The sequence below is a fragment of the Colobus angolensis genome, unplaced genomic scaffold (genome assembly GCF_000951035.1).
Source record: "Colobus angolensis palliatus isolate OR3802 unplaced genomic scaffold, Cang.pa_1.0 Scaffold134, whole genome shotgun sequence".
Taxonomy (NCBI): domain Eukaryota; kingdom Metazoa; phylum Chordata; class Mammalia; order Primates; family Cercopithecidae; genus Colobus; species Colobus angolensis.
This window is the reverse complement of record NW_012114422.1, coordinates 6,759,391-6,771,858: the sequence shown is the minus strand read 5'-3', so window position 1 is coordinate 6,771,858 and position 12,468 is coordinate 6,759,391. Positions and strand designations below refer to the sequence as shown.

The 12,468-nt window shown below is 33.9% G+C and overlaps 1 protein-coding gene across 2 annotated transcripts in view; it reads left to right on the top strand.

Annotated features, from left to right (window-relative positions):
* The window catches only part of CSMD3 (CUB and Sushi multiple domains 3), a 1,254,780-nt gene that overhangs the window by 1,151,423 nt on the left and 90,889 nt on the right, over positions 1-12,468 (top strand). For both annotated transcript variants that reach the window (XM_011934353.1, XM_011934352.1), the window contains 4 exons: positions 7,648-7,728; positions 8,702-8,815; positions 10,171-10,359; positions 10,736-10,882. In XM_011934353.1, the coding sequence (XP_011789743.1) occupies positions 7,648-7,728; positions 8,702-8,815; positions 10,171-10,359; positions 10,736-10,882 (531 nt within the window). The remainder of the gene's footprint in view (positions 1-7,647; positions 7,729-8,701; positions 8,816-10,170; positions 10,360-10,735; positions 10,883-12,468) is intronic.

Genomic DNA, 12,468 nt, shown 5'->3' with positions numbered 1-12,468 from the left:
GTCTTCTGTGTCCTTCGCGCTGGGAGTTGGAGCCGATTTAAAATTTAGATGACATAATTTATATGACTTAATCATTTCATTTCCACCAGTAACTGAATGTGTGACCTTGTCCACCTCATTTCACTTCTTTAGGTCATCTTCCTACCACCCCTTACGGAGTCTAGGAGAAATGATTTCTAAGATTATTTCCAGTTTGTCTATGATTCTAACCTATACAATATTGGATCTATTTGTACCAGACCTATTTACTTTCTTCCTGAGTAACCAAAGCATATATTTTATAGAGAATGAGGTATTATCTTAATTTGATTTATTAATTAGTATTTCTTAAGTGATTTCCAGAGCACTGTGCTAACAGTTTTGAAACCACAGACACATATATTATATAGGATGATGAAATGTGTTGCTAAACTCATGAATTTTATACTACGACATAATGTACATCAATGTAAAACAAGGATATCTTATTTATTTATTTATTTATTTTATTTTATTTTATTTTTGAGACAGAGTCTCACTCTGTCACTCAGGCTGGAGTGCAGTGGCACAATCTCAACTGACTGTAACCTCTGCCTCTCAGGTTCAAGTTATTCTTCTGCCTCAGCTTCCCAAGTAGTTGGGATTACAGGTGTGCACCACCACACCTGGCTAATTTTTGTATTTTTGGTAGAGACAGCGTTTCACCTGTCCCTGCAGGTGGCTATGCTGGTCTCAAACTCCTGACCTCAAGTGATCTGCTCTCCTCAGCATCCCACAGTGCTGGGATTACAGGCGTGAGCTACTGTGCCTGGCCAATAATATCCAATTTAAATCAGAATAGAAACAAACAAGTGGTTAGATATGTTCTGGGAAGTCACATGGGTGCTTTGAATGACCCATTCTGAGGAAGGTCACATCAGATTGAAGTTATATGTGTATTGGGTACAAACATCATCACAGCAGAAATGCTGATGCCAATATTTGTCAAACAGGGGATGTACCCTCCCTCTTAACTGGTAATACGCTCAGGCCTTATTCTAAGCACTTTATAATATTTTAACTCAATCTTGGCTTTTTGTCTATTTTACAGATGAGATAACTGAAGCAGATTCTTAGCAGTTTGCCTAAGGTGATGGAACTAGCAAACAGCAGACCGAGATTTGAACCATTGGTCTGGTTCTAGAGTAAATATTTGATCAGCCTGCTTTGTGCACAAATGTAGTTATCAATACAAACTGGATTATGTATATTTTTTATGGTGTTGATTGGTTTGATAGAAACACCTTCAGAAAGAGAAGCAGAGCTGCACAACGTTTAATTCCCCTTTGTTGCCTTCAATTACAAAATGTCTGATGCCTCACATCTCACAGTCATTACACCCTTTTCTTTGACCAAGAAAGATGAGATGTCTCAATTTTATTCATAATTCTGTAAATAATTGTCAAATCAAAATGTTCTTTAGAAATAAGAAGTGAAAGTTAAGAAAAGCAGAAAGTATTAATATTTATATTATTCATTTGTAAATATCAAATATATTGAAGAAATAGAATCCCAATTTGATATCATAGTGGTTTATTCTTATTAAAAGGTAAGCTTAAAATGCTTAAAATGTGCCAGACAGTATTCCAAGTGCTTTGCATGTGTAAACCCATTTGATTCTCATAACTGCCCTTTGAGATGGCATAAAATTATTACTATTTTGTAAATGAGGAAAGCAAGGTGGAAAGATAAATAACTTGCCCAAGTTTTCCCAATTTTTAAGTGTTCAAAACAGGATTTGAACCCAAAGAGCCAAAGGGTCCAGACCATGTCCATACTCAATACCATAAGAATGTGTTATATATTATACATATATATTCATTCATATATATATTTATACATTATATATATGTATATACACTAATTCAGGATTCATTCTTTCATTTCTCTAGCATTCAGTCATTTAGCACATATTTATTGAATGCTGCCATGTGCCAAACACTGGATTATGCCCTAAAGAGTTAGTAGTTAATAAGAAAAGCAAAAGTGCCTGCTTTCATGGAGCTTACATTCTGGTATAAGAAAATAGTAAACAAATACAAGAAAACAGATAGTAAACAAACACGTAATTCTTACAGATTGTGAAACAAAGTTAACTGCAAAGGATCAACTTTATGTAGCATTATCAGTGAAGACATCTCTTGTTTTAGTCATGTTCAAAGTTATAAAAGAGCTAGGAAGACAGATTTCAAGAAAATGAGAGACAAAATAAAATCATATAGAACATAAAGTTTTAGCTATATTATCAAATATTAAGCTCTCAACCATTTGAGAACTCTGTTGATGGAGTAATGAAAAAGACTACAGTAAGAGGTTGTAGACAGGTTTGATTTTTTGAAATTTAGTATTAAAAATGAAGAAATGTGGTTTAACATTTTTTAAGAAGTGAGGATGATAGGCCACATGCCTATCAGTGGTACTTGAATTTTAAGTAAAGTAGATAAACTATTTTTGTTTATTTGTAGCTAAAAATATAAGCTGGTTAATAGGTGGGGATAAAGTTAATTAGACAAAGTTATAAATTCTTGGAAGTCATAATCAAGACTTTTAGTTTACTGCATAAGTCATTTGGGGACACTATGAAGTTTTGTAGACTCTATCAGCAATTGTTTACTTAACACCCACTGCAATACAGATTCTAGTAGTCTCTTGCTATCCACTCTTGTCCTCTTCCAATTGTGTGTGTGCTTTTTAAAAATTTCTGACTACAGCCAGAATGATTTTTTTTTTTTTTTTTTTTTTTTTTTTTTGAGACGGAGTCTTGCTCTGTCGCCCGGGCTGGAGTGCAGTGGCCGGATCTCAGCTCACTGCAAGCTCCGCCTCCCGGGTTTACGCCATTCTCCTGCCTCAGCCTCCCGAGTAGCTGGGACTACAGGCGCCTGCCACCTCGCCCGGCTAGTTTTTTGTATTTTTTTAGTAGAGAAGGGGTTTCACAGTGTTAGCCAGGATGGTCTCGATCTCCTGACCTCGTGATCCGCCCGTCTCGGCCTCCCAAAGTGCTGGGATTACAGGCTTGAGCCACTGTGCCCGGCCTCAGAGTGATCTTTTAAAGGATAAATCTGACCACATTCCTCTCCAACTTAAATCTCTTTAAAGGCCTCCCACTGGTCTCAGCTTAAAATAAATGAAATCCTGAGTATAACTTGTACATTCCTGTCTGATTTAGCCCCTGATTTTTGCTCTTTTTGCTCCCTCCTCTCTCTCATCAGGGCTATCATTCCTCTCCAGAAAACATACACACACACACACACACACACACACACACACACACACACACCTTGCTTCAACTAGCTAAATTCTACTAATTAATTAATATATTTCTCATCAACTATTAGCATGTTTAGAGCAGGCTTCTGTCTGCTTTGCTTACCTTTGCATTCCCAGCACCTATTATGGTTTCTGGCATCTGGCACATCATAGGAGCTCAATAATAACTTATTTAATAAACAACTTAATTAAATGTGTTAGGTATTGTAAGAAATGCAAATACAATACAAAATACTTAAGCTATACATGGAACATGAACCAATACATAAAACAATTCAACACAATAAAACACTAAATGCTAAATATTGTGGTGCCAATTTCTAGGCTGGCAAGATTGCCAAAAATGAAGGTGTGGGATAGGAAATGAACATGGCAAATACAAGGGACCCAGGAAAGTTCAGCCGGATATAGCAGACATCTCATGTGAGGGATTGGTGAGAATTAGGGTAACGATCTTGCTTTATCTAAGATGATAAATCAATCTGTAGGCCATTAAAATAAAACGCTGCAAATCGATAACAGGGAAATAGCAGCGACAAAATGATATTCCAAATGAGGTTTATTTATCTATAAATCTGGGAGACAATGTGTCTTAATTTTATAGTGGAACTTGGTTCAAATTCTGGCTGTGTGAATTGGGCAAATAATTCAGCCATTATGAAATTTAGTATCTCTTTTGGTAACATGAGTAATTTACACATATTTTGACGTGGCATTTTATTGATTAATGAAAGAGGCATGTAAAGGAATTTTCAGAGTCCTTTGTACACAGTGGATTCCAGATAAATACTGCCTTGCATCTAGTGAAGTGAATGTAAGAAGGGTAGTATCAGGGAGACACCGAAGGTAAGGAACACACTATAGGCCAATTTAATAACACAGGCGTATTAGTTTACTTGGGCTGCTGAAACAAAGTACCACAAACTGATGGCTTCAAAGCAATCTTTGGCGTTCCTTAGCTTATAGATGAATCACCACAGTTTGAGCCTTTATCATCATGTGCCATCTTCCCTGTGTGAACAGCTCCGTGTCTCTTTTCATTTTATAAGGACACTAGTCATATTGAATTAAGGTTACCCCCGTAATTCTATACAACTTTAAGTTAACCAATTACGTCTGCAACAACCCTATTTCAAATAACATTTTTAGGTTCCAGGAAAGGCATGAATTTTAGGTGAAACTATTCAACCCAGTACAGTAGGAATGAAATGGCAGGAATCTAGACTGAGATGTCGGTAGCAAGATTGGAAAGACATAGGACAAATCATAGAGTTATGTTAAAGAACATACTAGTAGAGATTGATGAAGACTGAAAACAGAATTTCTGCGAGCTGCTAACGATTGAACCTTTTGTAGTGCTTGGCCTTCAAAAGTCAAAAGAGAAACAGATGAAAAGAGGTTTGTTTGTTTGTTTGTTTTTCATTATTCCTTTCTCTTTTACTATTTATTCAAAATTACATAGTTCAACCCTGAAAAGCTAAAATGCCAGATCTTGCCTATATTTCAATGTGTAGCATTCTCTGACACTCAGTTGTTTCTATTTCATCCCCACTGGCAATTTTAAAGTTGGGAGTCATCTTAGGGAAGACTGTTGAGAGGTTGTTTCCCTCCTGAAGAAACCTACATTCTGTCAGTTATTAGCAAATATTAGTTGAATTGTAAGTATAGTGACAAGAACTAATTCCTGGATAGTGAAAAAGGTAGATAAACAAATAACCTCTGTCATGTAACTTAAAGTCTACATAGGGATCCAATGAACAAGTATGCCAATAAATGGAAAATAATACACTTTGAATAAGTCATGTTTACATGTGCCACGAAAAGGGTTCTGTGATTAGAAAATAATCTGAGGGGTGGGAAAGGGAGGCGTGAAGAGGTCAGAAAAGATTTGTAGCCTGGCAATATAGAATTGGGAATTGAGACACAAAGTGAGAATTTTAGCCAAAGGAATCAAGGGAATCACTTAGGTAACAACTTAGAAAGTTTATTTAAAAGAAAGTTTGTTCAGAATTAAAATTTATAAAATTGATAAGAATAGAGTTGTTCTTGTTGAAATAGAGTTGGGAGGTAAGGAAATTACACCTCAGACCCTCCATGGGCTGACAGTGATCCCTTAGCTTCTAGAGACACATTTTATAAAACTGACAGTGATAAGAAAGAACAGAGAATAAGACATTAGCTTACAGCACCCACGTGGTCTTGGAAAAGTAGCATAATAACTCTGAGCATCATAGTCTTCTTTAGTAAAAAATTACAACCTTTAATCTTTTAAATCCTGCAACTGAGTTATCTAGGTCATTCTCAGCATATTCCACAGATGATAATAGTCATGGATTCCACATAAAAAAATGTTTCTTATTTAAAATAATAAAACAATTTGGGATTAGCATGAAGATTAAAATAGCTTCACAGGAAAGCACAAGCAAAATAATACAGACATGAGCATCTCTACATTTCTGTAATTTCTGAGTTGATCTCTATTCTATGATAAGACCAGACAAAATCTTCTCTAAAGCATAGTCTCAGAAAGATTTCTCTGTGTAGGGCTCCCCCTGTCTTCTCCCTTTTCTCTTACATTTTTGGCATTTCTTACAATTACCTTTTACGTTTTTCACTGTACCCCCTTTAAGTAATAAGTTCAGGAAAACAATTTTCAAAATTCCTAATTACTATCCACCAAACATTTTATCAAAAATCTGGGTTATACTTTATGCTATGGGGTTCTTTCCCAGAGAGTCTTTCTTCTCTAGCAGTAACTCTTCTGTACAGTGGTGTTTTACTTGCAAATTAACATCCATGCACAGCAAGTGCTTTTATAAACAGGCTAAACTACTGGAAGGAAGATGTTTGAAGGGACAGATAACAATTTGCAGAAGAAAATTAAAAAATGTTTATTTTTTGTTTCATCTCTCTAGATCTACATTTTGAAAAGAATTTATTTTATTTGTCCTTAGTAACCTGAACGTTTATTAGCCAATTAATCTCTTATAAATAGCTTTTTGTTAGATGATGATGAATTAATGATTTTATGCTTTGCCCAAGTTTTTGTTCAAGTTTTATCCTCCACCTGAAATGCTCTTCTCCCCAGGATTACTCTTTAGACCTGGAAAAATTTTACTCCTTCTTTCAAGTACATCTCATTCTTTTCCTACTGTAGGAATCTTCCTGACCTGGTCTAGTTGATACTCTTCAATGCTCCCATAATACTTTTTTTTTTTTTTTTTTTTTTGCAATAGGAGTAGTGTTGAATGCACTTTGAAATTAGAGGGTATACACTTCAATTTTTGGCTATGTCCTATACTAATTGTGTGGTCTTGTATAAGCTACTGTGTCTTTTGAGTCTCATTCGCTTTATCAGCACATTGAGTACATAAAGAACTTCTAAGTTTAAGTAGTAAAAATAGGCATATAAAACAATTTGCCTCAGATGTTATAATAGTATAAAACATGTTTCCTGAATGAATATGAGTATAGTACATTTTCGGAAGACTTCAAGATAAAAAAAGACTTCAATCAAGCAAAGGATTTTGTTGTAGATTTTAGATATCATGTGGGGATAGTAGGCATGAAGCTTGGATTCATAGAGACTTTGTTGTAGTGGCCTTTCAATTATGCCAAATGCCAGTGTAATCCAATGGGATGACCCGTTCAAATGATATAATAATTAGAAACACGACATTTGACAAACAGACATCTTATAATTATATTAAAGTAGCATGGTGAGACAAAGCTCTGGAGCCAGGCTACCTAGGTTCAAACCTCAGCTCTGTCACATTATAGCTACGTGATTTGAGAAAACTTTTAACTCTCTTTAACAGTTTTCTTTTTTAAAGAATGGGGGCAATTAAGAAATAGTAACGTAAATTAAATAAGAGGTTTTTTTTGTGAGGATTGAGTTAAGTATTTATAATGTTGCCTGGAATAAAGTAAACACTGAGTATTTGTTTGCAATTATTGCTGTATGCCATGCACTTTGCTAAGGGTAAGTTCGGGGGATTCAGTGATGTGTATTGGGAAAGATAGGTATTGAGCAAGTAAGCAAACATGAATACATGATTCCAAATTGTGATCATGCAAAGGAGGAAAAAAACAAGATGTTTTGAACCACATAACAGGAAGGACTAGAATAAGGGTAAGAAATAAGGAATAAAAAGCAAGCAATGTTACCATGGGAAAATATTTTGTAATGTTGTAGTATATTTTTAAAAATAAAGATGTAATTGAAGCTTGATAAATTATGTAATTTATTTTCATTCTTTTTAAACAACGTTTGATAATTTTCTTGTTTTTTGTTTTTTTTTTGCATGTGTGAATACATGTAGCTGCTCAGAAAAGGAATAAACACATTGTTTATTTTTATAGCCTATCAACTAAGGGTGTGCCAACCTCCACCACCTGTACCCAATGCTGAAATGTTGACAGAAGATGATGAATTTGAAATAGGTAAAGCCTGTTAAATTATTTTCAAAGAAATCATACTGCTGGCAGAACTATTTGCTTAAAAATAAGCCAAAATAAAGAAGAGTAATAGCCTGACTTGAGATCCTCATTCCCTGTGTTGATAGAGATTATTTAGAATTTTTAAGAAGAGAGAGGTGTGAAAAGAGGAAAGAGAATATTAGAGAAGGAAAAGCAATTTTGTTTTTCTGGAATGTACAATTAGAAAACGTGTTAAAATTTGAACCCGTTAACTTTACTCTGATGGTTCTTTCCAAGCTGTTATTTTGCTGCCTTCTGACACTGTAGTTCTAACCTTTGTTCTTTGAATTCAGACCTGTGCCTGACTTGGCAGAATGAATGGTTTGTAGGGCATATTAGAAGTCATATTTCATTTCTGTATCTGGAAAATGCTTAGTCGATTCTACTCAGTTTAATCATAAAGTTGGTTTAAAACTGAGTTGGAAGTTCAACCCAAATAATTAATGCCACACACTTTGAAAAAAAAATTATATACGAAGACATCTTAATGTTGCCATAGTAAACTTTCATTATTCATTATTATTATAATATTGATTTTGGTTGAAATACACAAAGAAACGATCAGTGACCGATGTAACTTTAATTCAAACACAAAAGCAACAAATAGAAAGCCTTCTAACTACTTGCTGTGTTTTTATTGCCTATCTCACCTATATCAACTAAATTATTTCATTATGACTATTGCTTATATCCAGTCAGCATGCACCAGTACAGAGGGAATGGCAGTTCACTTTTGCCTTCGGTCCTCATTGGTCAATGACTATTATATACTGTTTTTTTTCAGTATTTTGAATATAACTCCTACTTATACCTGATAACATTTTTGTACTGATGGAAAATAACTAAAGGAGAAAATATTATCTTACAATTGAAATATTTGTTTATTTTTATCATCACCTTGTTGATTATATGAAACCTCCCCTCTTTTTTTTAATAGGTGATATTATTAGGTATGAGTGTCTTCCAGGATTTACTTTAGTTGGTAATGCAATTCTGACGTGTAGATTAGGAGAACGACTGCAGATGGATGGAGCACCTCCAGTTTGTCAAGGTATTCAATAGTTCTTATGGTTACCTATTTCTAAAATATTTGTTTTATGTTTAACTTAATATAGGTAAGACTGAGAAAAATATGTTTATATAAATAAGAAATATTTAACTGGAAACAATGCTATAAGTTTTATAACTCATATGTACTATTTCATTTAGAAATAGTCCACTGTTTATCAGATTTAACTCTAAACATCTTTGATTCTTTCAAGGGTAAATTTTTCTGGTTATTCGTTCAGTTGTCTAAATGTTTTTAGTAAGAACACTCAGCAGATAGTCCAGTCTAAGTTTAAAACTTGTTAGCAATTATGTTCATAAGACATTTTACTATGGCCATTATGCTATTCTGACAAATAGAAAGTTCTTCCTTATATTGAAGTAAATCCTGTTTGGTGCATATTGGTTTACTTTTGCACAATGGACCATACTAAATAATTCCAATACTCTTTTCACACCACAGAACTTCAAAAAAAATTTGTAAGAGGTTAAAATGACATAATTTGAGTAAAAAGGGCTTGATCAACTTAGTCATACTCTTCATTCTAAATCCAAAAGTAGATGTTCATAATTTTGGTCTGATACATAATGCAATTGAGGCCAACAACTAAAATTTGCTATATGTTGCAGGCTGTTAGATCATAATTATGTTGTTTTGTCATTATATAACACATTTTCTGTGTTTTTATAAGTGTTTATATATATATGTATATATATATGTATATGATGTTAAAGCAGCGGGATTATTATTATATAAAATGAGTTTGTGCTTTGGGCTATATTTATGGCCTGGAGATGGTGTAAAGAGCTAAAAGGCAACTGGTGACTCAGAATTGTGTTAAATCGTCATGGTAAACGTATCCCTGATATCAGAAATGACTTTACCTGAAATGAATACTTTGAGAGAGGGCAGTTTTCTCTCTGACCCCACACACCTGAGTGAGTAGAAGGTTTAAGAGAGAAGAGAGTCAGTTAAAAAGTAAGCAAAGAAAGAGGTAAGGCAAAGACATAGATAAGACAGGCAGAGGTGGGAGAATATAAGAAGATTAGGAAAGGTTGGGAAAAATGTGAAGAAAGATGAGGAATTAAATGGCTTGTATTTTATTTATGTATTTATTTATGTCCAGAAAGTGGTACATCTTCCATGTAATAAAAAAGTAAATCAATACTATAAATTTTTAGGTCATTCCTCCAGTTTTTGAATTGTAAGTTTAATACAGCTTGTCTCTTCTAACAAATAATTCAATGTATCATCCTTATAGCTATTGAACATGAAAGCAGAATACTCAGTGTCTAAAATACAGTTTTCACTGAGGCTCTAAAAAACTAGCACTGTTTAATGGCATTTTTCTTTGACAGTGCTCTGTCCTGCCAATGAATTACGGCTAGATTCTACTGGAGTCATATTGAGCCCTGGATATCCTGACAGTTACCCAAATCTTCAAATGTGTGCGTGGAGCATTTCAGTGGAAAAGGGTTATAATATCACCATGTTTGTAGAATTCTTCCAGACAGAAAAGGAATTTGATGTTCTTCAGGTGTATGATGGTAACCAAGGGTTATATTTTTTGAATATACATCAATTAAGTCCAAATGTTCTAATTATACATGTAAACTTTGAGTATAAACAGCTGCTTATGTGAGTTTATCTTACAAATATTTTTAGAAGCATCAACATTAAATTTACTCCTATACCATATAAAAATTATAGTTAGCTTCATTATTATTTTACGAATTATACATTGTTTAGCTATAGAATTAAAATGCTTAAAACAAACATTTTATGCTTTCAGTTATTGTTAATGAGGTAGATTGACAGTGAAGCAGTTTAACTATATTTAATACTATTCTAAAGATACAAAATACTAAAGATAAATGAGAATATAATTAGTTTTATCTAAATTGTTTTATTATCTTCCCAAAGGACCAAATATTCAAAGTCCAGTGCTTATTTCCCTCAGTGGGGATTATTCATCTGCTTTCAATATAACAAGCAATGGTCATGAAGTATTTCTTCAGTGGTCAGCAGATCATGGCAATAACAAAAAAGGATTTCGGATAAGATATATAGGTATGTAAAACTTTTAACTTCAGGACAGATCTCACTAGCATCTTCAGTATGGTTATGATTAAGGAGCAGAGACATTACTCAGTCATGAATTCAAATCACAGCTCCTCCATTGATGATTATTGGACAATTTACATAACCTCTCTATTTCCTATTGTAATGATAATAATTCTACATCCCTCATATGATTTTGTAAAATATTAAAAGCATTTAGGATACTTATAACTTATGTAAGTCAGTTATAAATTAAACTGCAATTTTTAATACTTAAAAAAAAGATTTGTTTTCCTGGAACTGACAAAAAATATTAATAGTGTTGCTCAGCTATGTGTTATCTGAACTATTTAATAACTCCTTTACATTACAGGTTTAAACAAAGGATAAACATACAGTGGTCAAAATCTTTGTTTTAATTTTTATCCATCTACTTGTGATACTTGCTAAAATATCTTAAATATTGAAAAAGAGGGTAACAAACACATCATTTACAAGCTTTCAGTTTTTAAAAAACAGAAATGTTTTGTCATACTGCTTTTCCTTGCACGATATTTAGAAAGATGTAGGCTGGAAATTCTTTTTAATACCAAGGTGACATAGATTTTTCTATGTCTTCCTGTTTATAAGGTCTATTCATACTGAACCAATAAGGAATTTCTTGTTGAGTAAATGTACATAAATAGTCCTCCATTATGTGAAGGTTATGTTCTTTTTCTTAACTGCCCTTCTAAATCATGTCAGAGACCATTCTAAATCATGTCAGAGGCCATGGATATGTGCTCAATAGCAGAATCCCTCGGAATCAGTCAGCTGTCTCTTTCTATACCGTGTTCACACAATGCCTCCCAAATCATGTGTCATTGGTAATCAGTACAACTGAAAATTGCTTTTATAAATGTTTTATAAGCAACTCTGACACTATGATTCTGGGCATAGACAGATAAATTCTGAATTTCAGTTCTAAAATGTATACTCTTGAATTTTACTCATTTATACAAATTTAGAACTACATATAAAATGTATGAACAGAATAATTCTGTTCAATTCCTTTGATTTTAAAACTCTGAGATGATAGTTTGATTTTAATTTATTAATAATTTGTATTTTACACATTAGAATAACGTGTCACTGACAGCGTATTACTACTATGTACATAATTGTATCCTACAATAAGTTTCTATTACATTGAAAATAATTTATTATGCAATCAAAGTGGAAGTGTTTTAAAAAATTGAAATGTGGCCAGGCACGGTGGCTCATGCCTGTAATCTCAGCACTTTGGGAGACTGAGGCAGGTGGATTGTCTGAGGTCAGGAGTTCGAGACCAGCCTGGCCAACATAGTGAAACCCCCTCTCTACTAAAAATACAAAAAATTAGCTGGGCGTGGTGGTGGGCACCTGTAATCTCACTTACTCGGAAGGTTGAGGCAGGAGAATCACTTGAATCCAGGAGCTGGGGGTTGCAGCGAGCTGAGATCGCGCCATTGGACTCCAGCTTGGCAACAAGAGCAAAACTTCTCAAAAAAAAAAAAAAAATAGCTGGGTGTGGGGACGTGTGCCTGTAGTCCCAGCTACTCGGGAGGCTGAGGCAG